General features: G+C 55.9%; 1 protein-coding gene across 1 annotated transcript in view; it reads right to left on the bottom strand.

The window, feature by feature from the left end:
* Window positions 1-24870, bottom strand: part of PPP2R2C (protein phosphatase 2 regulatory subunit Bgamma) — a 130593-nt gene that overhangs the window by 27095 nt on the left and 78628 nt on the right. The window contains exons 4-6 of the mRNA XM_039232158.1: window positions 22985-23097; window positions 18487-18664; window positions 214-378 (exon numbers count right to left, since the gene is read on the bottom strand). Coding sequence (XP_039088089.1) covers window positions 214-378; window positions 18487-18664; window positions 22985-23097 — 456 coding nt within the window. The remainder of the gene's footprint in view (window positions 1-213; window positions 379-18486; window positions 18665-22984; window positions 23098-24870) is intronic.

Below are 24870 nucleotides of genomic sequence, written 5' to 3'. Positions count from 1 at the left end.
ACAGCTGAGTATGGTCCCACCTTAGCGTCTGGCTCCCAGCTCCCTCCCCGACCTTTCTTTCAGCGGTCTGGTCCCTGGAAGCCGGGCAGCTCTGGCCCATGCAGGGACTCGGGGGACAGCGGGTGCAGAACGCGCCTGAGCCACTCCCACCTACCCTGGGTGCAGCATGGATGGGCCGCGGCGCGCCGGGTCCCTGGGGGTGTGGGCACTTACGTTTGGAGTGCTTGTCACACAGGGCGGCTGCACGCATGTCGCAGAGGCGCAGGGAGCCCTTGCTGCTGCTGTAGACGAAGAGGTTGCAGTGGTGGGGGTGGAACTCGGACGCCGTGATCACCTCCGTGAGGTCCTCCATGTTGGCCGGCTTGATGTCCACAATGTCTGGCCCCGTCAAGGAGAGGCCAGAGAAGGGAGGGGACCCGCCGCTCAGCCTTTCCATGTGCCCCGCATCTGAGCTGCATCCGAGACCCCTGGACGAAGCCCCGGCCCCAGACAGTCTCTGAGCTGCACACCTGCACGTCCGACCGCCTGGCAGCTGCCCACTGTCTCCGCAGGCCGGACCGACCACCTTCCACCGAGCTGAGCCCTGTCCCCTGCCAGCACCCACAGCCATCCGGCCACCCCTCCTCCCCCCACGCCAGGTGTGTGGCACCTATTGGCTCCCCTCTCACCCCCCTGCAGCTGCCCCCCTCTGTCCACGGCACCCAGGTTCTCCTTTGAGGAAAAGGGTGCCTTTCTGGGTTCTCAGCGCTGATCTGTCCTCTCCACTCACAATCACCACGAGGGGTGAGCATAGGGCCTCAGAGGGGCCGAAAGCGGGACTCCAGGCCTGAGACACAGGGGGGAGGGGAGTCGCTCTGTCCTCTCTGCTGGGCTGGGTGGCGTGCAGACGCGGGGTCTATATGTGCTGCCAGGATGAGGGGAAACGTGGAGCCTGAGGGCAGGGCAGAGCACACGGAGATGCCTGCCAACAGCACTTGAATCTGGCATCGGGATGCACATGACCCTTGGACCATTGGATACAGGAGCCAATTCATCCATTTTCTGTTTAGGACCAAGAATTCTGCTGCTTGCATAGGAAATATCCCTGACTGATACTCTGGAGCCCAGAGAGGGTAAGCAACTTGTCCAGGACAGCTCAGCAGCGAGTGGTAAGGCTGGGTTTCCATCCATTCCTTGTTGCCTACAACAGCAAATCTAAACCCCTTGATGTAGCATTCAAGGCCTGGCGTCCCCTCCCCCTCTCTTCAGCTTCAGATCCCACTGGTTGCTCGGACCTAAAGGCACCTTTCTCTCTGACAGCGACACCCTGGTGTCTTGTCTCCCTGGCCCTGCACGGAGCTCTGCCCATCCCATTCCCTCTGGCTGAAGTGCCCTCTCCTCCCCCTGCGTCTGTGCGTGGGCCCTGGAATCAGAGTCTGGGGTCTGAATCCCAGCTCTGCCAACTCTGGCCTGTGCAGTCAAAGGCGGTGGGGGGGAGGCTTCCTTAGCTCTTCACACCTTAGTTTCCTCTTCTGTAAAATAGGTCAAAAGGTCTAACATAGTCTTGGTGTGACAATTAGAAGAGGCAAATCCCCTTGCTCGCCGCTTGACCCATCACAGCTCAGTGAGTATAAGCTGCCATTATTATATTTTGTTGTCTGGAAAAAGTGGGATTGAAACTCTGAGCCGCCCCCACCATCAGTTGTCCCTGCCCCTCCTGCCAAAGCCTCAGTAAGAGAGGCATTTCCTGACCTGCGTGAACATGAGAGCTCACCAAACATCAGAAAGAATGTTGAATCTGAGTGAGCAGGGGCACCGAGGAGGGTGTGTGTGCTCACACTCAAATACTGCTTCTGCAAGCACACCATTCACCAGAAGCTCAGAATCACATAAAAATATCGAGAGGAGGAAAAAGGAGCCTGAGCTTGTTTCCCGGGAAACTGCGGTTTTCTCGTATGATAAGAAGCAGAGATTAAATCACGGAAAATGAGGCTGAACAGTGAGAGAGAAAAAGCTGAGACTTCCGTGCCAATTCCATCCCCATCCTGCACCCAGTGCCTGCCTTTGCACCGGGCTCTGCCTGCTTGGAAACGACTCCGATTGCTGCCCCAACTTAAAACGGTGTCTGGGGGACACGTGTGGTCATTTATGAGCTGCATGCACGTCAGCACAACACTTGGATGTTCCGCGCTGGAGGGACTAAATTCTCCCTGCAGAACTCGGGCCACAAGCATCAAAGGAAGGACACCGAGTGGCCGGGCTCCAGGAAATGCAGGCCGGCTTGGGGTCCCATTTGGGTCACTCACTGTGGGATACGTGTTTACACTGTGTTTCATAGAGCGACGGCTTCCGGGGGAGAAAGACTCAGTGGGATAAGGTGCCTCCTGTCAGGCCGGGTGGGGTGGGGGCTCCCACCCGCGCCAGGGAAGTCAGCACAGCCGCTGCCTTGTTGCGTTCCCCAAAGGATGCAGGTCAGACGTGACAGGTCCATGCGTCATTCCCAGGCTGGAGCTCTGAGAGCCAGCACGCGGTGTGCCCTGACACCTTCCCATCTGCCGTGGGGCCCGCACTTCAGGTCACCCGCTATGAAATACCCCTTGGCTGTTTCAAACTTCTGAGATTTCCCGACCATCTGCCCTCCTGACCCATTCAGCGTCCAAACCCAATTCACTTTCCCACCTCGGGATGTTCTAGAACACAGCTCAGCAGAGAAGGAGCAGACGTCCAAATGCCAATCGCTCTGCCTCCACAATGACAGAAACTCTGACGCGCTCAACGGCCACGGATGCTCAGCTCACAACTGTGGTTCACTGCATGGGCTCGGCCACCGCCCGCCTGCATTTACCAAGTGTCTGGCTGGTGGAGACTGAGGCTGGTGTTTATGAGACGTCTTTTCACAGAGATGGCTGAGCTGGGGAGCTGTGCACGCAGGTGCCGGGAACGCACAGTGTGGGGGCTCAGAAGCCTCCCCTCTTGGCCCCCACGTGCGGCTCGCAGACTCACGTGGGGCTCAAGTCCAAGCAACTGGGTGTGGCCTTTTTGTCGGATTCCAGAGTGCACGTGCTCCCAGCATGCTTACCCAGTTCTGTCACCCTCATGACAACGGTCATTAGAAACAGGTACAAGGCGGGGCGCCTGGGTGGCTTAGTCGGTTAAGCGTCCGACTTTCGCTCAGGTCATGATCTCGCGGTTCGTGGGTTCGAGCCCCGCGTCGGGCTCTGTGCTGACTGCCAGCTCAGAGCCTAGAGCCTGTTTCAGTCTGTGACTCCCTCTCTCTCTGCCCCTCCCCTGCTCACGCTGTCTCTCTCTCTCCTAGAAAAAAAAAAGAAAAGAAAAAGAAACAGGTACAAGGTGTGACAGCTTTTAGAAGCACACAGCGGGGGCAGGGTGGAGGGGGGGATTAGGTCTGCAGCCCTCTGCAGCGAACGGGCCCGAAGCAGGCGACACAGAGTGGGCCGAGAGCGATGCACGTGGACCGAGGATGCTGTGTGTGGGCTTGGGAGACAAAGCCTCGATGCCTGGGTCCCACTGACAGCCCAGGGCCACAGCCCTTACAGCCCAAGCATCACTCAGGAGATCTCTTGCTGTTCCAAAGGAAGGGCTTTGGATACAGTGGGTGCTTGGGAAAGACGGATGTGACACACATTTCCGCGTGACCCCGGAGGAGGAAGACAAAGCCACAATCAACAGCCAATGTGCTGGGGCCCCGGCGGGGCAAGGACAGGCGGTCCTGCTCCTCTGAATCCCAGGGCCCAGAGCCGTACGTGCATCTCAAGGACAGCATAGCATCCTTTCAGGCAAGGCCACCCTGGAATCAGCCTCTCCAAGATCTCCCGCTCAGCTCGCCACAGGACTTGCCCTGCACCCGCTCCCTGGCTCCTCTCCGGTGCAGGTGGGTACGTGAAAGGATTAATTACTAAGCGGGGCTGTCACTGTCGAACTCGGTCATCACATCACAAAGCCAGGCCTGAACCCAGACTCCTGATAAGGGAGGTGTGTGTGAAAGTAGCATGATAATTACAAGTCGAACACAGTGCAAACGCTCCTCCTTGATTCACACCCATGTGGGCTTGAGCCCGTGGACTGTGACACATTTGGTCCAAATGCGACCTTCTGTAGTGGCTTGGACTTTGGCAGGCCCCGTGCTGGGTCAGAAGCTGGAGGCTCCGGGCCAAGCATTTGATCTTAGCTCTCTCTCTCTGGAATGCTCAGTGCCACACGCAAACATCATTCCGCAAGCCTCGGTTTCCCCTCTTTGCAAAGTGAGGGGTTGGGCATGACCCTGGAGCACCCTCTCATTTGGAGGCTGACCCCCAGTGTCCTCTGCCCCGTTTCGCGGACAGGTGCATAAATCCCACTTGTGTGTGGTGCCTCACGAGGTTTACACACTGCCCTCCCTCGGGAACGAGCATAATTAGACTCACCTACAAGCCCTGCCCCCTGGGGCAAATCCGGGTGAATTTCCCATCTCACTGTGTTCCAGCTGTGTGACGGGCTTGCACTGAACTCCAGTCACACCTTGGCAACTAAGTTCGCTGACCAGGTAGGGGGAGAGAGGAATAGGGCAGGCAGGGGGGAGGAGGAGAAGGTGAAATCGCTTGATGCCACACCCCGAGACTCAACACAAGGTACTTTTCTCCGGAGCAGCAGGCTGAATGGTGGCCTCTTGATACGTGTCCACATCCTAATCCCCATAAACCGTGAATGTGGCCTCATCGGGAGAAAAGTCTTTGCAGATACAATTAAGGATCTTAAAAGGACACCTCCATGGAGGCCCGGAGTGGACCCTAAACCAATGACGAGTGCTCCTCTAAGAGACCACACAGGCCACAGGACCACGGAGGCGGCTGGAGTAAAGCTGCTGCTAAGAAGGCGTGGGGCCGCCAGGGGTGGGAGGGAGAGGCAGGAGGGAGCCTCCCCGGAGCCTCCAGAGGGAGCCCGGCCCTCCCAGCACCTTGACTGCAAACTTCTGGCCTCCAGAACTGAGAGTAGGTTTGTGTGTAAGCCCCCAGTTTGTGGAAATCTGTTCCAGCATCCACGGCAAACTTGTGCTTCCTGGGACCTGGGGAGCCATGGCCTGGCCAGTGCACTAGTAGCACAGACATCCCCTTGTGCTTATTTGTTTGACTGCCCGGCTGCCCAGTGAGGGCGGGGGGGGAGGGGCGCGTGGATTGCTGCTGCACCTTCAGCACCTAGAGGAGCACCTGGCACACGGCAGGGGCCCAGTGAACAGCCCATCTCGGGCCCCTCCAATCCAGGCCGGGGGTGGGTACGGGAAGTGTCAAACCCTCCCAAGGGGACGAAGCCCTTCAGATGGAGCTGAACAGCAGGCTCAGGGGAGCGGGGGTGGGGAGGGGGGGTTCCTTTAGGAGGGGACTGGCACGGGGCGCCTGGGGGCTCAGTCAGTTAAGCATCCGACTTCGGCTCAGGTCATGATCTCACGGCTGGTGAGTTCCAGCCCCACGTCAGGCTCTGTGCTGACAGCTCAGAGCCTGGAGCTTCAGATTCTGTTCCTCCTTCTCTCTGCCCCTCCCCTGCTCATGCTCTCTCTCTCTCTCAAAAATAAACATAAAAAAATTGTTTCAAAGGGGAGGACTGTCACTGACAAAGGCCATCACCCTGCAGTGCATAGGAAGCATTGCTGCAGCCACACAAACGCTCAAGGGTGTTGGGGAAGCCAAGATGCATGCTGCTTATCCGGCTTCTGTGAAGTTCTCAAGAAGGCCAGACCCCCCCACAGCATCTTTCTTCGGTCTACACTGCATGTTGCTCAGAGACCCGCTAGCCCTCATCTTTCCAGGCTGCACAGACTGACTGACCAACCTGTTCTGCTCATTGGACTGCGGGCAAAATCGTGGTCGTGTTTCCACGCCTCCCTCCAGCCCAGCACCCAGTACCTGTCTGCACATGAAACGCCCCATAGGCTGGCTACGGGCACACAGCTTCACATCCGTGTCCTGTTCAAACCTCCCCAGCCCGTGGGTGAGGAAACGGAGGCTCAGCAAGGAAAAGCCACTCCCTTAGGACCTGGCAGAGGGGGCCCAGCCCGGGACTAAGCTGGATTCCAGAGTTGGCAATTCACCCACTATGCCATGGGGCAAAGCAGGGCAGGGGTGAGAAGCGCACAGCCTGGCCCCTGATGGCCTGGGTGGGCACGGAGGGGCCAGCGTCCCCCTGGAGGAGGGGGTCTCTGGCTCCTCGAAGCCTTCGCCTCTGCCCCGTGTCGTACAATGATTCCCTCTTCCTTCAGGGCCCAAGTGTGAACGGGTGTGTTGCTCTAGGCCAGAAAGTAAACATTTTAGGACCAGCAGAGGCCATAGGATCTCACCTTGACTACTCAACTCGACTGTTCTATGGCGGTCATGCAAATGAGTGGGAGTGGCTGAGTGCCCGTAAAACTTTATTAACAGGTGGATTTGGCCCCCAGGGCGGTTCTCTGCCGGCCCAGGGCCAAGAAGAAGGACTACAATCTTGCTTTTGTACCAGGAGCCTTCCCTCTTAACCCCACACAAGACCAGCGTGTAAAACAGCCCCACCGGCCTGGCTCCTCCCCCAGTACGACGATGTCCTCCAGGCCTGGCTCTTCTGACCAGCCCTGTGAGCTCTGGCCCTTGCCTGGGGGAGTCGGCAGAGCTCAGAGGCAGGCCTGTCTGTCCCGCTCTAGAGCAAAGTCTGTGGCTCTTGCTGTCAAGGACATGGGCATGTAATCCAGGCAGGCCTTCTGCTGAGTCAGCAGGTTTGCAGAGATTTTTATAGAAACTCCTTTATCTCCTACTGCCAAAGGCAGATCTGATGGCCTGAAGCCAGTCAGGGTCACATCAGCATGGAGTGCTGTTTGCGAGCCCTCAGTGCCCGGGCCGCCACACCAGGAGGCCCTGCTCGGAGGCCTCTGACATGTCGGGGAGAAGGTCACAGTGACCTCTTTCTTCTGATCTTTGTCCCTCCTACCTGTGCAGGGCATGGAAACAGGTACAAAGGGCCACACCCCCCACCGGCCATGAAAGAGTCAGGCACATGATATGAGTAAGTGTCATTGGTTGGCTTGAGAAGGAGCTCAAGTGAGAAATGGGTATGGAAACCATCCCATAAACAGCAGAGAAGGACACAAATTAACTAACGTGAAGACAGGCTTTCATGGCGAGGCCACAAAAAAATGACTCTATGAAGACACAGCAACTAACTGAGCTTGGAGACACTGTCACACCCCCAGAGAGCTGTGGAGGGCAGCCCCACACCCTGCACCCGCAGACCAGGCACCCTGCATCCCCGCGGGAAGGACCACCACCCTCCACTCCCACGAAGGAGGCCAGGGCGCGGGAGCGACTTGCACAGGGCCACGTGTGGAGCGTGGATGAGCAGGGACAGAGTCCTGGCTCCCTGACTCCCAGCCAGTGCTCCTCCCTGTGCACCCTGTGTTCTGGAGTAAGCGCATCCCCACCCAATACACGGTCCCAGGACACCGCCGCTGGGGCACATTGGACTGGCCTGTGGCCTGTGACCCTGCAAAGGGGCTGCTAACAGCGAGGGTGGAGGAGTTCAGTGATGAGAAGGATGCAGCCCTGGGTTCCATTGATTTAACTGAGCAAAGATGGCTCTGCAGGAACACGCAATCAGGATGGGGGAGGCAGTTACCATGGTGACGGAGCAGCCAGCGAGTGAGGCCAGAGGCAGCTCTGCCAAGGACCACGCCGTGAGAAGCCTCCCCAGCAGGCTCTCCAGGGACACTGGGTGTACGGATGCCCCGGAAGCCCTCCTGCACACGGACGCAGTCCCGCTGGGGCACAGCCAGCAAAGCTGCTTTTCTAAGAAAATCTTCTCCAAAAGACGACCCGGCTACAAAGATGAGCTATAAGTGCTCTGACCAAACCATGTCAGATCCTGTATGAGGTTCCTGGCACCCTCTGCCCCTGTATGAATTTGCTCGGGCTGCCACAGCAGATGCTGTAGATGGGTGGCTTAATCAATCGATTATTCTCTCCCAGTCCTGGAGGCTGGAAGTTCAAGATCGAGGTGTCTGAAGGTGGGTTTCTGGTGACCACACCCTGTGTCCTCACCTCATCTTCCCTCTGTGCGGGAAGGACACTGGTCCTTGGAACCTTACTACGATGGTGTGACCTTGCTCAGAGAGAAGAGCCTGGTCGCCGGGGCCATGCGGGGCCACAGGGAGAGGGGGATTCTGTATAAATGTGCACTGTACAAGCCCACTGAAGCCCTGTGTGTCTTCTCCACGTGCTGAGCCAGTCTGCACATTTCTACCACAAGCCAGCTTATGTTCTTCCCATGTACTAGGCCAGGGAAGAGAGCACTGAGTTCTGACTCACAAAGACCGGGCTTGACAGTCCAGCCCCACCATAAACAGCTGTGTGACCTCCAGAAAACTTCTCAACCTCTCTGCACCCTGCTTTTCTCATCTGTAGAATGGGTTGATAACATCTGTTTTCCAGGGCTGCAATGAGGATTTAATGAGGTGACATAAGTCAAAGGCCCTAGCTATTAAAATAAAATAAATAAAGTGATGCGCAGATGTATTTTTAAAAAGTTCCAGCACAAGGTTAGTACCTTTAGCAATAATTAAAGTTTGTTAAATCAGAATCAGAGGCTTTCTCTTCCTCTGGAAAAACACGAAGTGAAGCAAGTTGCCAAACGTGCGGTAATGCTCACCCCCCCACCAAGAAAACAAGGACTTGGGGGTCTGTGCTGAATTGCATGCCTTGGCTCCTTAGAGCTGGAAGAGAAACCCTAGGCAAGACAGGGCTGGGACACACACCCAGGTGGCCGAGAAAGGGCAAACCAGAGCCCATCCTGACCTCTTCTCCCAGGGCTTCTAGCCCAGCAGTGACACCAGAGAGGCCCATGCTGCTGCTCTGGGACGGACACACAGGGGGCACAGGATGGGATTTTTGGCGATGCCCTGAGCTGGTGGCGAGATTCAGGGAATCAGAGGCATTAATTCAAAAACTGGGAAGAGTAGGATTATCAGGGGCGGGGAGTGTTTCACGTGAGGCAGAAGCGTAAGGCTGAGGAGCCGCGACAGGGCAGCCAGCTGGAGCCCCGATGTGGGGAGAGGGTGGGAGATGGGGTTCCAGAGTGGGGTCAAGGAGATTTTAATCAGGAGCGTGTCATAGAAATGCCAAGGAGGCCTTTCAGGAAGGACGAGAAGCATGGCAGAGTCTCACACACCCACCACAAGAGGATATGTTAGAAACCTACAGCTGATGGGGCACCTTAGTGGCTCAGTGGTTCAACACTTGGTTTCGACTCAGGTCATGATCTCATGGTTCCTGAGTTCAAGCTCTGCAGTCGGGCTCTGTGCTGACAGCATGGACCCTGCTTGGGATTCTCTGTCTCCCTCTCTCTTGCTGCTCCTCTCCCTGTCCCTCTCCCTCTCTCTCAAAAATAAGTAAATAAACTTAAAAAGAAAGAAACCTACAGCTATGGCTGCACACTTGGCCACCTCTATCACCAGTGTCACTAAACAATCCCCACGGTCCTGCAGTGGGGTGAAAAGCACTGCTCTCCCTTAGGATCTAAAAGAAGAGCCAGGAAACATCACTGTACTGATGGGGCTGGATGGCCAAGGGCAAGTGCACCCACTTCTCAGAGCGCATCTCCACACTCACAAAATGGAGGAATGACAGCACCACAGGGGAACTGCTCTAAGGGTCTGAGTCACAAGTGCCGGCACGTTGAAGGTGGAGTAAGAGTGGCTGCCCTGGGGTTGTCACTATCATGACTGAGAGGCAGGGTGGCATGACAGCGAAGCGCATAGGTTCTGCATCTGGAGGCCTCAAGTCTGAGTCCTAGGCCCTGCCATTTCCCAACTGGGTAACTGGCTAATTACTCAACCTTCCTGTGGCTCACTTTCTGCTTCTGCAAAAGGGGGGTGTTAATAATGCCTACTCCACAGTGTTGTCAGGAGGATTAAATAGATGAGCATGAAAAAAATAGGTTAATATGTGCAATGTGCTTGGGGCACTGTTTGGCGTAGAGTAAGTGTTCAGTAAGAGGTGACGGCGGTGTGCTAGGTGGTGAGGAAGATGGTGCTGGGCAGACACTGGAATCAGCACCAAGGACAGCTGCACGAGAGCTGGGCCCCAGGTCAGCACCGCGGACAGCTGCATGAGCGCTCATCCCTGGGGAGGCCTGGCCTTGCCGGGCCCCAAAACAGAGGTGTGCTAATAGCTTAACAATATGCTTTCTGGGTGGAAACTGATCTGGGGGGATTCGGACTTAGGCACCTCTGAGAAGATGCTCCTGTTCCTTCTCTGCAGAGTGATACCAGAGGAGGATTGGAAGAAGGTAGCCTATAAGGTGCCTGACAGCAGCTGAGAGCCGGTGTGGGCAGTGTCTATGGTGCATCAGGCCCTGTGTTCATCAGCCATTCTACCCTTACAGCCCTCAGCACAGTAGTTGCACCCTACTGAATTGACGAGAAAAGAAAGGCTGAGCAAGACTAAGTGACTGGCAGGGTCGCCAGTGAGTGAGCAGTGGAGGCAGGCTGGACGCCAGGCTCCAGGTTTTTCGGTAATCACAGACCCTAGCATATGGAGGGTCCTCTCCTTTGCTCAGCCAGTCCCCTCCTTTGCTCTCTGCATGGGGAAGACACCCAGCCCGCAGGCAGCAGTGTGCTGACCAACGTTTGCAGCCTTCACCCCTAATTGCCATACCATCCCACCCAGCTTCAGGACCTGCTCTGTAAATAGCAATTAGGAATTTGTTCCAGACCCAGGCTTGGTGCAATGCCAGCTTCCACCATGAGAAATCGCTCAGAGGGGAGAAAAATCGATTGAACCATCTTCACAGTTCTCCGAGTGCTAAAAATAAAGCAGAGGCCCATCAGCTGAGACCCTCTGTGCAATCTGTTACCTTTAAGAAGCATCAAGCTCAAGAAAAAAATCACTCAGAGCTGCCTAACTCTCTCAAATGTTGGTATTAAAGGACGTGAGAGGTTGTTTAAGTAGATGCAGACACAGTGCTGGAGAACAAAATGGGGCTTTGACAATCAGAAAGACAATGCAGGGATTTTATGAGAACCAGCCTTAAATATCTGAGGATCTGTTGTTTAGGAGGGAAATACTGGCCCCCTGCTGGGCCTCGAGGAGTACCGCGCCTTTCTTATGCATGATTTCTTTATTCTTTGCAAATTTACAAATATCCTTAGGATAAGGAACTTAGCCCGTTTTACACTGGTGGAAATTGGCAGCCAAGGAGGTTAAACAAGGAATCTGAGTGCAGGTCTGTTAGACCCCAGAGCCCAGACCGCTGCTCTTTAGTGTCCAGGGTCTCTGAGCCCCTGGAGCCCAGATTCACTAGGCGGTGTCACACCCTAAGACTAGATGGAGACTGGAACTCCTCCATCCAAAGTCACCATGTACAACCATTCAGAAGTACTTGCTATGCACTGGACCCTGCATTATAAATGGGGATACAGAGAGGGTTAAGACTGGGTGTACTGATTCTTAAGGGTTTCACCAGAAAATAGAAGAGGCAATCATATTAAGAGACAAGGAAAGCCCAGTGTGACCAGGAAGTGTGTGCCCAGAGGAGCTATGATAACCCAGGAGGGGTGCAGTGGATACAGCAGTGACACTTATGGCCACATGGCAGCCAGCCAGGCTATGAGAGGAAGAAAGAATGACCCCGGGAAGGAACAGCAGAAGGTAGAGCACCCCCACCCCTAAACCCCTCCCATAACATGAAGGGAAACCCAATGGCCTGAAGGGGCAGGCAAGCCTGATACATAGGAGCCTGGGGAGGCAGACAGGGGCTGGTTATCAAGAGTCCCGGGGCATTGCTGAGGGATGTCGACTTTTTCCAGAGGCTGACATGGAGCCACTGAGAGCTTTAAGCAGGGGCCAGATGTGGTCAGACCAGAGGTTCTGATGAGCGACTCTCTCACAGCTCTGTGGGGGGCTGCCTGGCAGGGGAACGTGGGATTCAGGCGATGGGCCAGGCAAGAATGGCCTGTCCCCAGCAGGGCCTTTGACAGGGACGGAGAGGACGGCATGATTCCAGAGCCATCCGGGGGTTGGGGGTGGGGGGGAGAGAAAGGGCTTGGCACCTCTTTCTATCTTGCAGGTGAGGGAGAGGAAGGAGGTGCTACACCATGTGTGTGCCTGGCACACAGAGAGGCTCAGTAAGCACCAGCCCCCCCCCCCCCCCCCCACGCTCAGAATGATCAGCACTCAGATTAGCAGAGGAAAGTTCCTCGGAGTCAGCTTTCTTACTACCCACTCTCATCAGTCAAGTCAACACCCACCACTTCTCCTTTATTAAAAAGGTTTTCCTGTCTCTTAAAACCTTTACTATAAATCAATTCTGCTTAGACAGAAGGTGTTACGACAGGAGGAGGTGGTGCCGCAGCGAACTTCCAGTGGCCTTGAGACGACCGGCAGCGTCAGGGCAAGTCAAGGCACCGGAGGCCGAGAGCTGAAGGAACAGGAAGCCCCAGGCGCTGAAGCCCCTAGGATATACCTGCACCAGACGGGTGTCCAGATTCAGAGCAATTCCCCAGCTCAGCAGGCCTCGCCCGCCTCCTCCCACAGTGGAAATGAAACACCTTTTCTAATTACTCGGCTGCTAGGAACCTATTATCACACCGCAGCCCACGGTCCTGACCTTCCCCGCCAGGGAGGCCGGCCTCCATGGACGGGCGCTGCCAGCCTCTGATCCAGGGCCGTGTCTTGTCGCCCCGGTGGCCAAAATGGCAGCAGGCCACGGGGAGTGACGTGCAGCCTGGTTCCCTGATGAATCGGTCTACACGGGAGGTTTCCACAACCGCCACGCACCCCTGGCGACTCCACTCCACTCCTTCCGTCTGCCTCCTGGGTACTGTTTCCACAGGCGGGGGCTGCCTGGGGCCCAATCTGCACAGCGCACGCTCCTCCACCTCAAGGGACAGGCCGTCTTTATATTCCAATCAACTATTGGTTCACCTTCGCAAAATTAAGAGGCAGCACAGACGTCTAACATGGAGTTATGCGGCAGGGCCTGTCGTAGGGAGACTCCTGGGTCCCCAGGGGACCCCCAACGACGCATGTTCCTCCCTTGTCACTGGCTGTCTCCTCCTCACCTGGCCTAGACTCTTGGGTCAGTCGTCATTTTTTACCATTGCCTGCAGAGCACCCTCACTTGGCCAAACCACCGCCCTGAATCCCGCCCACCCCTGCAGCCACGCAGGTAAACAGGGCTGGACACTGTGCTCCGTCGTCTCACAGTACTTGTCCGCTGCTTGCATGCTGGGGGTGTTACTTGTTCATTATACTAACAATTATTGTCTGCTGGCTCCAGGACGGCAAGGGTCTTTGCGTACCCAAACGTCAGGCATAGTGCCTAGCACACAGGAGGTACTCAATAAATACAGCGGTGGATGATGTGCTCTCCAACACGTGGACGGGGCCCAATCTGTGTTCAAGGAGGGCAAAGAGGCACAGTTTCTAATAAGGACTCGGGAGAACTGTGCCTGCAGATCAACCCTCTTTTCTTATTCACAACTCACCTGTCCCAATGTCCGGTGGCCACCTTGGTCCAAAAGACAGATAAGATACAGCCTACTACCCCACTACTCCACTGACTGCTGCTCACGGTCCTGACGCTGCCGGCCCATTGCCTAGATCTCCTCGCTGGGCTCCTTCCCTCCAGGCTTGCCTGCTGGAATCTAGCCCACCCACGACACACACACACAGCGCAGGAAGCCTTCCCAGCACAGACTCATACTGGGAAAAGTCTTCCATTATTTTCCAGCTCCGGTGATGGATACGGGAGAAAGTCTCCCTTCCATGCTGCTATGCTCCGCCTCCTCAAGCACGTACCCATCTCCGTCTCTGACTGTAAGAACTAGTCTCTAACAGACGCTGTATACGCTGTCCAGCTAGGCAGCCACGAGCGGCCATTTAACTTGAAATCTGAATTAACTAAAACCAAACGAAGTCAAAAATTCTGTTCCCCAGTCCAACTAGCCCCATCTTAGGCACTCCAGCAGCACACACGGCCAGTAGCTACCATCCTGCATGGAGCCAATACGGGATATTTGCATTATCACAGCAAGTGGTACTGGCCAGGGTCTGAGGGAGGATTTTATTTTCACTTACGGAAATAACATTAAAAATGCATTAAGTTAGACGAAAAGACAAAAAGAAAGCAAGTTGATTTCAAGAAAATTAAGGGAGGGGCCCCTGGGTGGCTTGGTTGGTTGAGCATCTGATTCTTCATTTCGGCTCAGGTCATGATCCCGGGGTCATGGGATCAAGCCCCGAGCTGGGCTCTGTGCTGAGCGTGAAGCCGGCTTAAGATTCTCTCTCTACTCCTCTCCCGCTCACTCTCTCTCTCAAATAAAAAAATTTTTTTGAGAAAATTAATAGAAACTAGAAGAATTGGGAAAATGAAAGAACACAGGAGCAGACACAGAAGGAGTCAGTCCTGAGGGGGTTTCTGGAATGACTGACACTAGGGGGTCCGGCCCCTCCCACAAGGGGGCAGGGGGCAGAGCCGAGTTCCTCCATCGCCCCTGTCTCCCAGGGGGCTTGCGGGGGCGGGGGGGGGGACAGGTCAGAAGAGCCACCAGGACTTAATGGCTGAATGAATGAAAGACACACTGGCCCTTACACAGATTCAGGGCTTTACGATTTTTAAAGGATGCGGGCATTCACAGCAGCCAGGAGCAGAAACCCGAGGGCGGCAGGGGCGGGCAGCCTGAGGGTAAGGCCAGCCTCCTGGGGCCAGGCTGTGGAGGCCTGAGCGCGAATCCCAGCTCTGCCCCCTGCCAGCCCAGCCCCCAGCCCCCAGCACCTCCATTTTCTCATCTGCAAAATGGGCTCGTGACGTGCCACCACTTCTCAGCATTCATGCCGACACGCACACCGGGCGAGCGGCCGACGGCCAAGCGCTCTGTGCACCGCAGCTGCAGGCACACGCGGGTCCCACGCCCACCCCATTTGCAGACCCTGGGGCTCCCATGTGACTTGTTTTATTCTGCTAGGAAGCTGGTCAACACCTCATCCCTGGCAGCGAACATCTGTGTATGCGGCCCGCCATGGGGGCCCCCAACTGCTGGGGCAGCGCCTGTTGGGAGCGATTCTGAGCCCACTAGTCGAGAAAACTCCTGGTGAGGGTAAAGCAAGTTTGCACGATCTCTTGCCAATCAGATGACGACCAATATCCACCCCCAATCAATTATTTCTGCTTGAGCACTGACCCCTACGGTACCTTGTTGATCAATATCGGGAGTGACTTGTCCCCTTACTCCGGCCCTGGCATGATGACTGCACCTTGTGAAGGAACTTATTGTGGGAACATCTTTCGATTATGGGAACAGACATCGTGTCTCCAGCAGGTCCTGTTTCCCTCTATACTTTCCCTTGAGCCATGAACAGGCTAATGACCCTTCCTCATAAAAGATCGACCTGTACATGTACAATTCTGTTTCTACTGTTGCGTTAGTCCAAGAGGTTCATACAGCTCAAATAAACTAACCGAAGATGTCTCTCGTGCCCTAGCTATTCAAGAAACCATAAAACTAGACACAAAGGTAAATGCACTCGAAGGGGCTGTTCTACGTATTGGAAATAAGATAAACTCTTTAAAGGTACGGTTGGCTCTCCGGTGCCATAAAGAATATAACTGGAAAATCAAGTCTTGCCCAGAGACAAAGAACCTAACTTAGAGAGAAGGAACAGATAAGGGCAGAACAAAGGTTACTACATATCCCTTTGCTAACTGGTGGTGTATAGCAGCCCCTTCCCTCAGGCCTACATTGCACAAACCCCTTCCCTTACCCTGGCAGCTGGGATGAGGATGGATAAGGGTATCTACAAACCTATGACTTAATCCTAGCATTATTAAAATGTGAATGTTACCCTGTTTTTCACTAAAGACACCCTGTTATTTTCTTAGTTACTCAAGCTCACTCTAATTGGGGCAGCTCTGCGAGAATACCTCTGTACAACCTGTTTCTGTACATTTTCCAAAACATCTGGGGTGCCTGGGTGGCTCAGTTGGTTAAGCGTCCGACTTCGGCTCAAGTCAGATCTCAAGGTTTGTGGGTTCGAGCCCCACGTAGGGCTCTGTGCTGACAGCTCAGAGCCAGAAGCCTGCTTCGGATTCTGTCTCCCTCTCTCTCTGCCCCTCCCCCACTCATGCTCTGTCTCTCTCTGTCTCAAAAATAAATAAACTATAAAAAATAAAAAACAAAAAACAAAACAAAAACATCTTATCACAGAGAACCATCCATTGTAAAAATTCCATTTTCTGATACCATGTTAATGTTTGACCTATAAATAAAGACACCAAAACCGACAGAGCAGAGACGCCTGCCTGGTGACCAGAATCTCGGGGCTCTCCCTCCCTCCCTCGCCCACACGTCTATCCTTCAGGGACCCCTGGACCCGCCCGGAGCTGGACTCCGGCAAGTGCCTGCTTCTCCTGAGGGGTCTCCCACACTGACCCCCTCCAGCACTCTTGACTCGGGCCTGAACAGAGAGATCACTGCATCCCCCCCCACCAAGTCATGGGTTCAGAGATGCCCCTGATACCTAATCAGAGCCCACGGGGTGCCACATGGAGGCGTATAGTGGGACAGTTCACAGAAAACTGGTCTCTTTTCTCTTGCACTTTACTCTGGGAGGGCAGGGCATGTGCCGCTGGCCCCAATGTGCCACCATGTGGCACCCGAGACAAGCCTCCAGAGGAGAGAGCAGAGAGTCAAGAAGCCGAGAGAGCTGTCTGATGACATTGTGCCAGCCCCTGAATCCACCTGTGCCTGAAGCCTTCTCCTGGTCCGTAAGTCATAAATGCTCAGGTTTTGCTTGAGCCAATGGGGATGCACTGTTCTCGCCCTTGCAACAGAAGAGTCCTGACCAACTGAAGCTCTGCGCCCTGGGGATGGGGTGGCACCTAGCAGGCTTCCAGCCTAAATGGAGGGTCAGACAGATGCCCCGCCCAGCCCTTTCCACCAAGCCAAATTTGGGCTTCCATTCCTCCCAAGCAGCTCCAGCCTCAACTCCTCCTTGAATCTTTGTGACCACCCCAGTCCACGTCCACGGTCCCAGCTCAGAGTACTCACTCCCTCAGGGCAGGAAGGAAACAGATGCTTACGTTTCCCAACACGCAGAGCACCAGCTCTGTGCTGGGTGCATCTCGGAGGGGCCCGTGGAATGTGCACGCTGTGGTCCCAGAGGGGAGGGGGCAACGAGGAGTCTGAGCTCCCAGAGATGTGGTTACTCACCAAGGTCAGTGGGCTTGAATGTGCAGAGCGAGGCTCCCACAGAGAGAGGCTCACATGGACCACGAAGCCCCGCGTCTGCCCTGCAGCCTCTTGCTGGGCTCGGGGAACAGCGGGTGCTCCTCTCTGCCCCCCCCAAGCCCCCTTCTCCCCGTTCCCAAGGTCTCCCTGCCCAGCGGCCTCCGGCAAGTGTCTGGCTTTCGGCCCTCAGAAGCCATTTGCTACCCTCTGTTTCTCCAGACTGCTCCTTCCGGCTCCCCACCCCCCTCCCAGCTGGTCCTGGCTTCTGTTCCGAAGGATACGACCCGCTCCTGACTGGCAAGGCAGCAGTAATAGTGGGTATGACAGCCCGTGTTGGCAGCTTCTCATGGCAGGAACTGCCCGGCACCCAGAACAGAGGGGACACTTGGAGACTGTCAGCTTGCATGAGAGCTCTTAGGGCAGGGGGCCTCCCACCCGCTTCCACTGCCCATCTGGGAGGCATCCTTTATAAAGGGCAGCCGGACATAAAGGTTGGAAGTGGGGCTCTGGGGCTGGGGGTGGCTTGGGTTGGACATTTGCTAGGTGTGAGCTTTGAGCAGGTTAACTTGGGCTCCCCGTGGTTCAGTTTCCTCATCTGTAAAGAAGGCCATGACAGCACCCACATCCTGGGCCGTTGTCATGATGATGTGAGTGAACATGAAGACGTGTTGAGGGCAGGCATAGAGCCTCACTGTGTATGACGATCATTATTATTGGTCTGTGAGCAGTGACACCTTAGCCACCTGGCTGCTCTGTCCCCTGCAGCCCTTCCCAGGCCTGGCTTGTGAACCGAGTTCTTTTCCCACTGGGGAGAAAGTGGGCCTGGAGTCCATACTATTGCCCCTACTTTGTCTAGACACAGGGGGTCACCAGGCGGGGCTCCCATTATCCCCATCCAACCAGGCATGTGACACATCGATTGTCACTCTAAGCCCCGGGTGGGACCCCAGGGCTGTTCATCAAGCACTGAAGCCCCTGCCTTGGGCCACAATCCAGGAGGGCTGACCCCAGGACTCTGTCTCCTCCATGGTCCCTGATGAGGTCCCAGAATGACAGGGAACTCTATCCCCTGGAGAAGGCAAGGGGACAAACAGGACCCTCCACAGCTGTGGCGTTAGAGTCTTCATAAAGCAACTCATCACGGTTCCAAATATGGGTCTCCCTCACCGAAGAAGCCGAACAAAACCAGAAGCCCCTAGGTTGGCTCGCTTGCAACTGAGCCCACTAGCCCCACCCAGAAGCCCCCAGCCCACAGCGGGAAAGGATACTGAAGCTCCTGTCGGTGATGGCCAAGTGCCAGAGGTTTATGCGCAGGTCGTCCGCCGACATGTATGTCTCGCAGTCGCTGTTGACGGAGATGGAGTTGATGTGGTAGGTGTGGCCATTGGCGAAGACCCTCCGTGGGCTCACCTCCACCATCAGATCCATGGGCTTCAGCACAGGCACCTGCAGAGGAGGGGGTGGCCCCCAGGGTGATATGGTGATGGGGTGAAGGGCGGGGGGCTGGCAGCCAAGGCAGGAAACGGCATGCCGGGGCTGTATGATCAGAGCTGGAGGCTGGCAATGTGCCACAGGCACCATGCACACGCTGCAAATGAGCAGTGCCCCAGGAAAGCTTTGCCTCCTGGGATTGGTTCTGAGCCTGCTGTGTGGCTCTCAATACGTGGCTGAACCCCTCTACACCCCGGCTTTCTCACCTCTAAAATGGAATGAGAAGACACCATGGCAACACCAGCCAATTATCCACCATTTTTGTTCCCTCAGCACAAGTGGTTGCCGGGACAAGAACTACATTTCCCAGTGGCCCTTGCAGTTTGGGTGTGGCCATGTGACTGGTTCTCACCAATAGTAACGGGAGCACAGGGAAGCCTGGCTGTTAGGAGGCAGGTGAGCCTTCTCTACCTCTTTTCCCCTTCCACTGCTGGACAGTGAGGACCCAAGCTTTAGGAATGAAGGCCCGTGGGATGGAAGGGGCCTGCGTCCCTGTGGGAGACTCACGTGTCAACCAGGGCCTTTCCGTGAGTGAGAAGTGCACCTCTGCGTCTCGCACCCTGCGATGCAGGGTTCCTTGTTACAGCTGCTGGTGGCAGCCTGACTCCGACACACCCCACCTCGGAGAGCTGGTGTGAGGGTCCCTGAGACGGTACTGGGTATTGTGCCCTCCTTCCCTGCGTGCCCTCTGCCTGAAACACTCACCCCTGCAAACATGTGGTGACACCGACTCCTCCCCTAAGAGCTGCGTCTTCCCTGGTTCATCTCTGGGTCTCTGGTCCCCAGCCCAGGGCCCAGCACAGGAAGGTCCTCAGGTGAACAAGTGAACGGGTGAGTGAATGAGTGGGCTGTGTCCCTCGAGCTCCCTGGGGACAGCTGAGATGGGAGGTGACCGCTTCGGGGCCAAGGTCAGGGTGGGTCAGCACGAAGTGTTCCTTCTGATTCGGATGCAGTCTGAGCACATGCCCACGTGTGCCCGTGTGTACATGTGTATATGAGTGAGGGTGCGTGCAAGTACCCACATGTGCTGGTGTATGAGTGTGCGCGTGCACGAACGTGGGCGTGTACAAGTATATGTGTGTGCAAGAGATGGTTGCACACATGCATATGTGTGTATATGAATGTGGGTGTGTACAAGTATATGCGTGTGTGCACACATGTGCATGTGCAAGAGATGGTGTGCATATATGCATATGTGTGCATATATGAATGTGGGTGTGTACAAGTATATGCGTGTGCGTGCATGCACATGCGTGTGCAAGAGATGGTGTACATATATGCATATTGTGCGTATACTAATGTGGGTGTGTACACGTATATGTGTGTGCATGCACGAGTTTGCATGCACGAATATGGGTGTGTGAGTGTTCGTGCGAGTAGGGGCCTGTGAGTGTGCATGTGTGTGTGTGAGTGTGGGTGTGTGTGACATGGGCGCGCGTGCCTGCCTGGCTCTGGGCCATTCTTGTGCTGCTGGCTCTGTGCCTGAGCTTCTAGGCTCTCCGCCTAGGAGGTGAAGTGGGAGGTGCTGTCAGCGTGCCCTCCGCCCTGCACTTTTCCACACGTGTTAGATATTCTAGGTCAGCTCCTAATCTTCCCTTCCCCCAGGCACAGCTGATGTCTGCCCCGGACACCCCCGGACTCTGTCCCCTCACACCTGTGCTGGAGAAGGTCAGAGCATCACTGGCCTAGCAAAGTCCTGGATGTCAGTCCACTTCCCGCCCCGCTGGCCACAGTTTCCTCCCAGCTGGACTTGGGCTATACCCAGGGCTCCAGCCATTCACTGCCGTCCTCAAATGTACTTCAAAGCCATTAAAAGAACAAAGGAGAAGAAGAGTGAAAATAAATATGCCCTGAAGTTTTGGGTGTCTCATGAATGAAACATTCCCCCCTCTTCCAACACTCCCAGAAGCCACGGTCAAGGTGAGAGGCAGGGGGTCAATCATATAACACGAAGGGCGGAACACTGTGGCCACAGAAAGCTAGAGAGCACTGAAGGGTGAGGGGTCTTATCTGCTCGTGTAGAAAAAGCTTTACAAAGGAGATGGCAGACAGGGTTTTAGAGGATGAATAGGAGTTCACCAAATCAACAAGGTCGAGAAAGGCCTCCCTGTGTGACTATCACAGCACTGACCACCAGCATGGGGTGACTTCACACCTCTGAAACCCAGGGACTTAGCACAGGGCCAAGTGCAGAGTAGGTTTTCAGTAAGTCACAGCGCCAGCCTCCAGCATGAACGGGAGGGATGGCGTGAAGAGCTGCTCAGGGCTGGGTGGCTTGGGTGACACGGGAGGAGACAAGAAAGAGGTGAGCTGAGGAAAGACCCAAATGCCCTCGTTCTTCCTCCTTTCTCTTCCAGCCTCAGCGGACAGCTAAGAGCCATCTTGGGACGTGAGCGAAATACAGAGCCAAGTCTCAGACGCTGAGAGGCAAATAAACCGATTCCCGTGGGCCCCCCGCTCTGCCGCAAATGCCAGGTCCATCAGGAGGTGATAATTGTATCCTTCCCACCAGATGAAACCCTCATAAACTTTCTTGGAGCTGGGGGAGGGGGGACACTCCCATTACTCAACGTTGAAGCTAATTGGCCTCCTGACTTCCTCAGAATTCATTTGTACAATTTGCAAATCATTCAGAAGCCAATATGTTTAAATATTTATTTCTCATCTCAGGAACAGCACAGATTACCGTTTTGTAGTTAATGACAATTTGCTGGACACCTAGCGAGTGTGTATGCTAAGCTATTTCAGAGAGGGTGAGTCAGCACCCCCATTTTGCTAACTGGGAAACTGAGGCACACGGCAGGACCCTGCCTACAACCGCCTGACAGGCATGTCAGGAGCAGGGGACACTAAGACTCAGATCTAATCCCTCCCTCAGGCTCTTAGTTTCACTGAGGCCTCCCAGTGCCTCGAGCAGGGCCGGGCACATAGTAGGTACTTCACCGCGTGATGAATGAATAAATCCGAATTAGCTATGCACCAGTAGCAAATGTGAACAAAGCACCCACTATGGTCCAGGCTCGGTTCTGGAAGCCAGGGACACACGGGGTGGCCTCAGCATGCTTCCTGCCCCGCCAGAGAAGCAAAGGCGCAGACTTGTACGGAGTCTGCCAGCACGACTCCATTAGCCAGCCCCGTGGCTCTCCCAGGAGGCGGGGACCTCATTCCCACTTCACGGAGGAGACCGGGATGCCAACCCTGGAGCCCGACTTCCCTGGGTTTGGATCCAGCGCTCATCTCATCTGTAAAATGAGGCTGATAATCGTGTGCCCATTTTACAGGACTGAGTAATTATGGGCAGAGTGCTTGGAAGACACAGCCTTCGCCACAGAAGTGCTCATTCTCACTCCAGATGAGCGGTCGGAGGCTCGCGGAGCCGGAGACCGCGCCCAGGGGCACGCCGCCAGGAGGTGGCCGAGGCAGGATCGGAACCCACATCCCGGGACTCCAGTACTCTCTGCCATGTCTCACGCCCCCTCCCTTGGAAGAAAGAGGAGTTCTCTTGACTTTTAAGGACGTGGGGACGAGAGCTGGCCTCAGCATGGCCTCTTTTAAGACAACTGCATGGGTCGAGCCTCTACAAGCTGCGGGGAATCCCTCGGCCTCTCGACAAAGGGCTCAGGATCCACACAAAGCTCGCCTCCCAGGTTCTCCTTTCTGGCACTTCACTCATTCAGTGGAACGGCTTTAGGGGAGCGGCTGCCTCTCTCTGGGCCTCAGTTTCCCCCTGAGCATAGCAAGGGCTTCTAGGACTTGCACTGCACCCGCAGGTGCGGCTCACAGAGCTTTCCGGACGTGCATCGCCCCTGCCTCATCCGCCCGGCACTTCCGAGAGAAACATGCTCATCTCAGCTTTGCTGGTGAGGAAACTGAGGCTTGAAGGAGAGGGGAAAAAGCCCGCAGCCACCCCACAAGTCAGCAGCCCAGCCAGGACCTGAGTCCAGCTCTGACTCGAATCTCAAAGGCCCTTCAAGTCCTAATATCCTCACCGTTTAAGAAGCACGCGCCGCGGGGCGCCTGGGTGGCTCAGTCGGTTAAGCGTCCAACCAGCTCAGGTCATGATCTCATGGTTTGTGGGTTCGAGCCCCGTGTCGGGCTCTGTGCTGACAGCTCGGAGCCTGCAGCTGCTTTGGATTCTGTGTCTCCCTCTCTCTCTGACCCTCCCCTGCTCATGCTGTCTCTCTCTCTCTCAATAATAAATAAAATATTTAAAAAAAAAAAAAAGAAGCACGTGCCCTTCCCGCTTGCCGGAATCTGCTGTGGTCCCCATCTTACCTGGAGCGATGTCACCGTGGACAGGTCTTTAAGCTTCCCTTCTTCATCTTTCAGGTTATATCCCTCGGGCCTCTTATCTCTCTCTGTAATCTTCCATAGTTTGATAGTTTTATCTTTAAAAGCAGAGCAAATGAAATGAGACATGTGATGAACGCCAGCACAGAGAACGGTCCAGGGGACAGGGGTGCACTGATCCGGGAATGACTTGACTGGGGTCCTGCTCTTGGACAGGGAAGGTTCCTTCTCCTTCTGTGCACCCCATGCGCTGAACGCGGCCGAACACGACGTCCCTGTCCTCATTCTCTGGTTCCTCACAATTGATCCCAAGGGGGGACTCCTGAGCACCTGTGAGGGCAGCCGGCCAACTCTAAAGTCATGTCCAGACAGTGTATGGACGTAGCTTCTTACTTTTTAAGCTCTGCCGTGGCAGACAGAAGAGGGTGACCCATTTCTCCGAAACCCTGCCACGGATATCAGAAGAGTCATCTACCAGCTGTGATTCTTCATTTTATGTGTCAACATGGCAAAGCCAGGCTACCCTGGCATTTGGCCAAAGTTGGGCATGTGTTGCTGTGAAGGTATTGTTTTTGGATGGAATTAACATTTAAATCCATATGGTGAGGCAGACTGCCTGCCATTGTGTGGGTGGGCCTCGTCTAATCAGGTGAGGGCCTTAAAGGACAAAAGACTGACCCTCTCCCCTCCGCCCCCCTCCCCAGCCCGAGGAAGAGGGAATTCTGCCACCAGATGGCCTTCAGACGCGAGCGGCAAAACACACGCCGTCATGCTCAGAAGGAAGAGGGAGACAACTAAGAGCAATACACTCGTGGGAGGTACCCAACGACACGCATTCGGAAAGGGAGCAGCTGGGATTTGAACCCGGGGGCGAGAAGCTCTGAGGGTGGGGCTGCAGGCAGCTCCTGAAGCTGCCTTCCCTCCAAAAGGCCAGGAAGAGACTGATGCATCCTGTTCCCACGGCGAAAGGAAAACCACGTGTGCGGCTCGGGAGCTCCGGCCCCGCTCCAGCCCCGCCGTGGCCTCGCGCCATTCCGTCCTCCCAGCACCTCCATGAGGCAGGCGCACCCATCATGAGTCAGATGGGAAAGGCGCAGGGCCAGGTCCCATCTTGGGGAGCCCCGCACTGCGTCTGCTCTGGCGCTGACGGAGCACGACCCCGTGCCGGGCGCCCGTAGGGGTCTCAGATCCCGCACGTGGCACAGCGGGGGAGGGCAGGCCTGGGGCCGGGAGGGGCCAGGACCGGCTGCAGGAGGGGCATCAGTGAAGGCTCAGTGGAAGGTGGCCCCCAGTGGAGGTCCTACAATTGAGGACGATGGGCTGGCCAGGTGAGGGGCGGGGGGCAGCCTTTGGGCACAAGGCTGGGTTGGTGGAGTTGAGGACGCCTGAGCGGCTGCACCGAGCCTGGGCTCTTGTGAGGCTCACACACGCTGCAGCGGCGCTGGCTGGTCTCGGGGTGCCAGAGGAGCTGCATCCACCCCGCTGCCCAGGTGGGGAAACCGAGGCTCAGAGAAGCAAGGCCACTGCCTCAGGGTCACAGGGCTGGGACAGAGTCCAGGCACCAGCGACGATGACGATGGGGGGTGGGAGGTGCAGGAGGCAGAGCAGAGCGCGCGGGGGCGGGGGGTGGGGTGGGGAGCTGAACCTCTGGCCCCAGGAGCCTTGCCCCGAGGGGGTGAAGCAGGAGTCTGGCCAGGAGGCTGGGGGCCCCGGGGGGCGCCCGTGTTCTCCCTGGGGCAGGACGGTCAGGAGGCCAGGCAGGCTCCTAGACCCGCGCCCCTCCTGTGGCCCGGCCCACACTGCCAGGCGGTGATCCCACTCTTCTGGAAGAGCAAAGCTTGCCCCCGTCATCGGGGTTACCAAGCTCCCCC

Source organism: Hyaena hyaena, unplaced genomic scaffold, assembly GCF_003009895.1.
Source record: "Hyaena hyaena isolate Hyena2069 unplaced genomic scaffold, ASM300989v1 scaffold_63, whole genome shotgun sequence".
Classification (NCBI taxonomy): Eukaryota; Metazoa; Chordata; class Mammalia; order Carnivora; family Hyaenidae; genus Hyaena; species Hyaena hyaena.
This window is presented reverse-complemented; position numbering and strand designations above follow the sequence as displayed.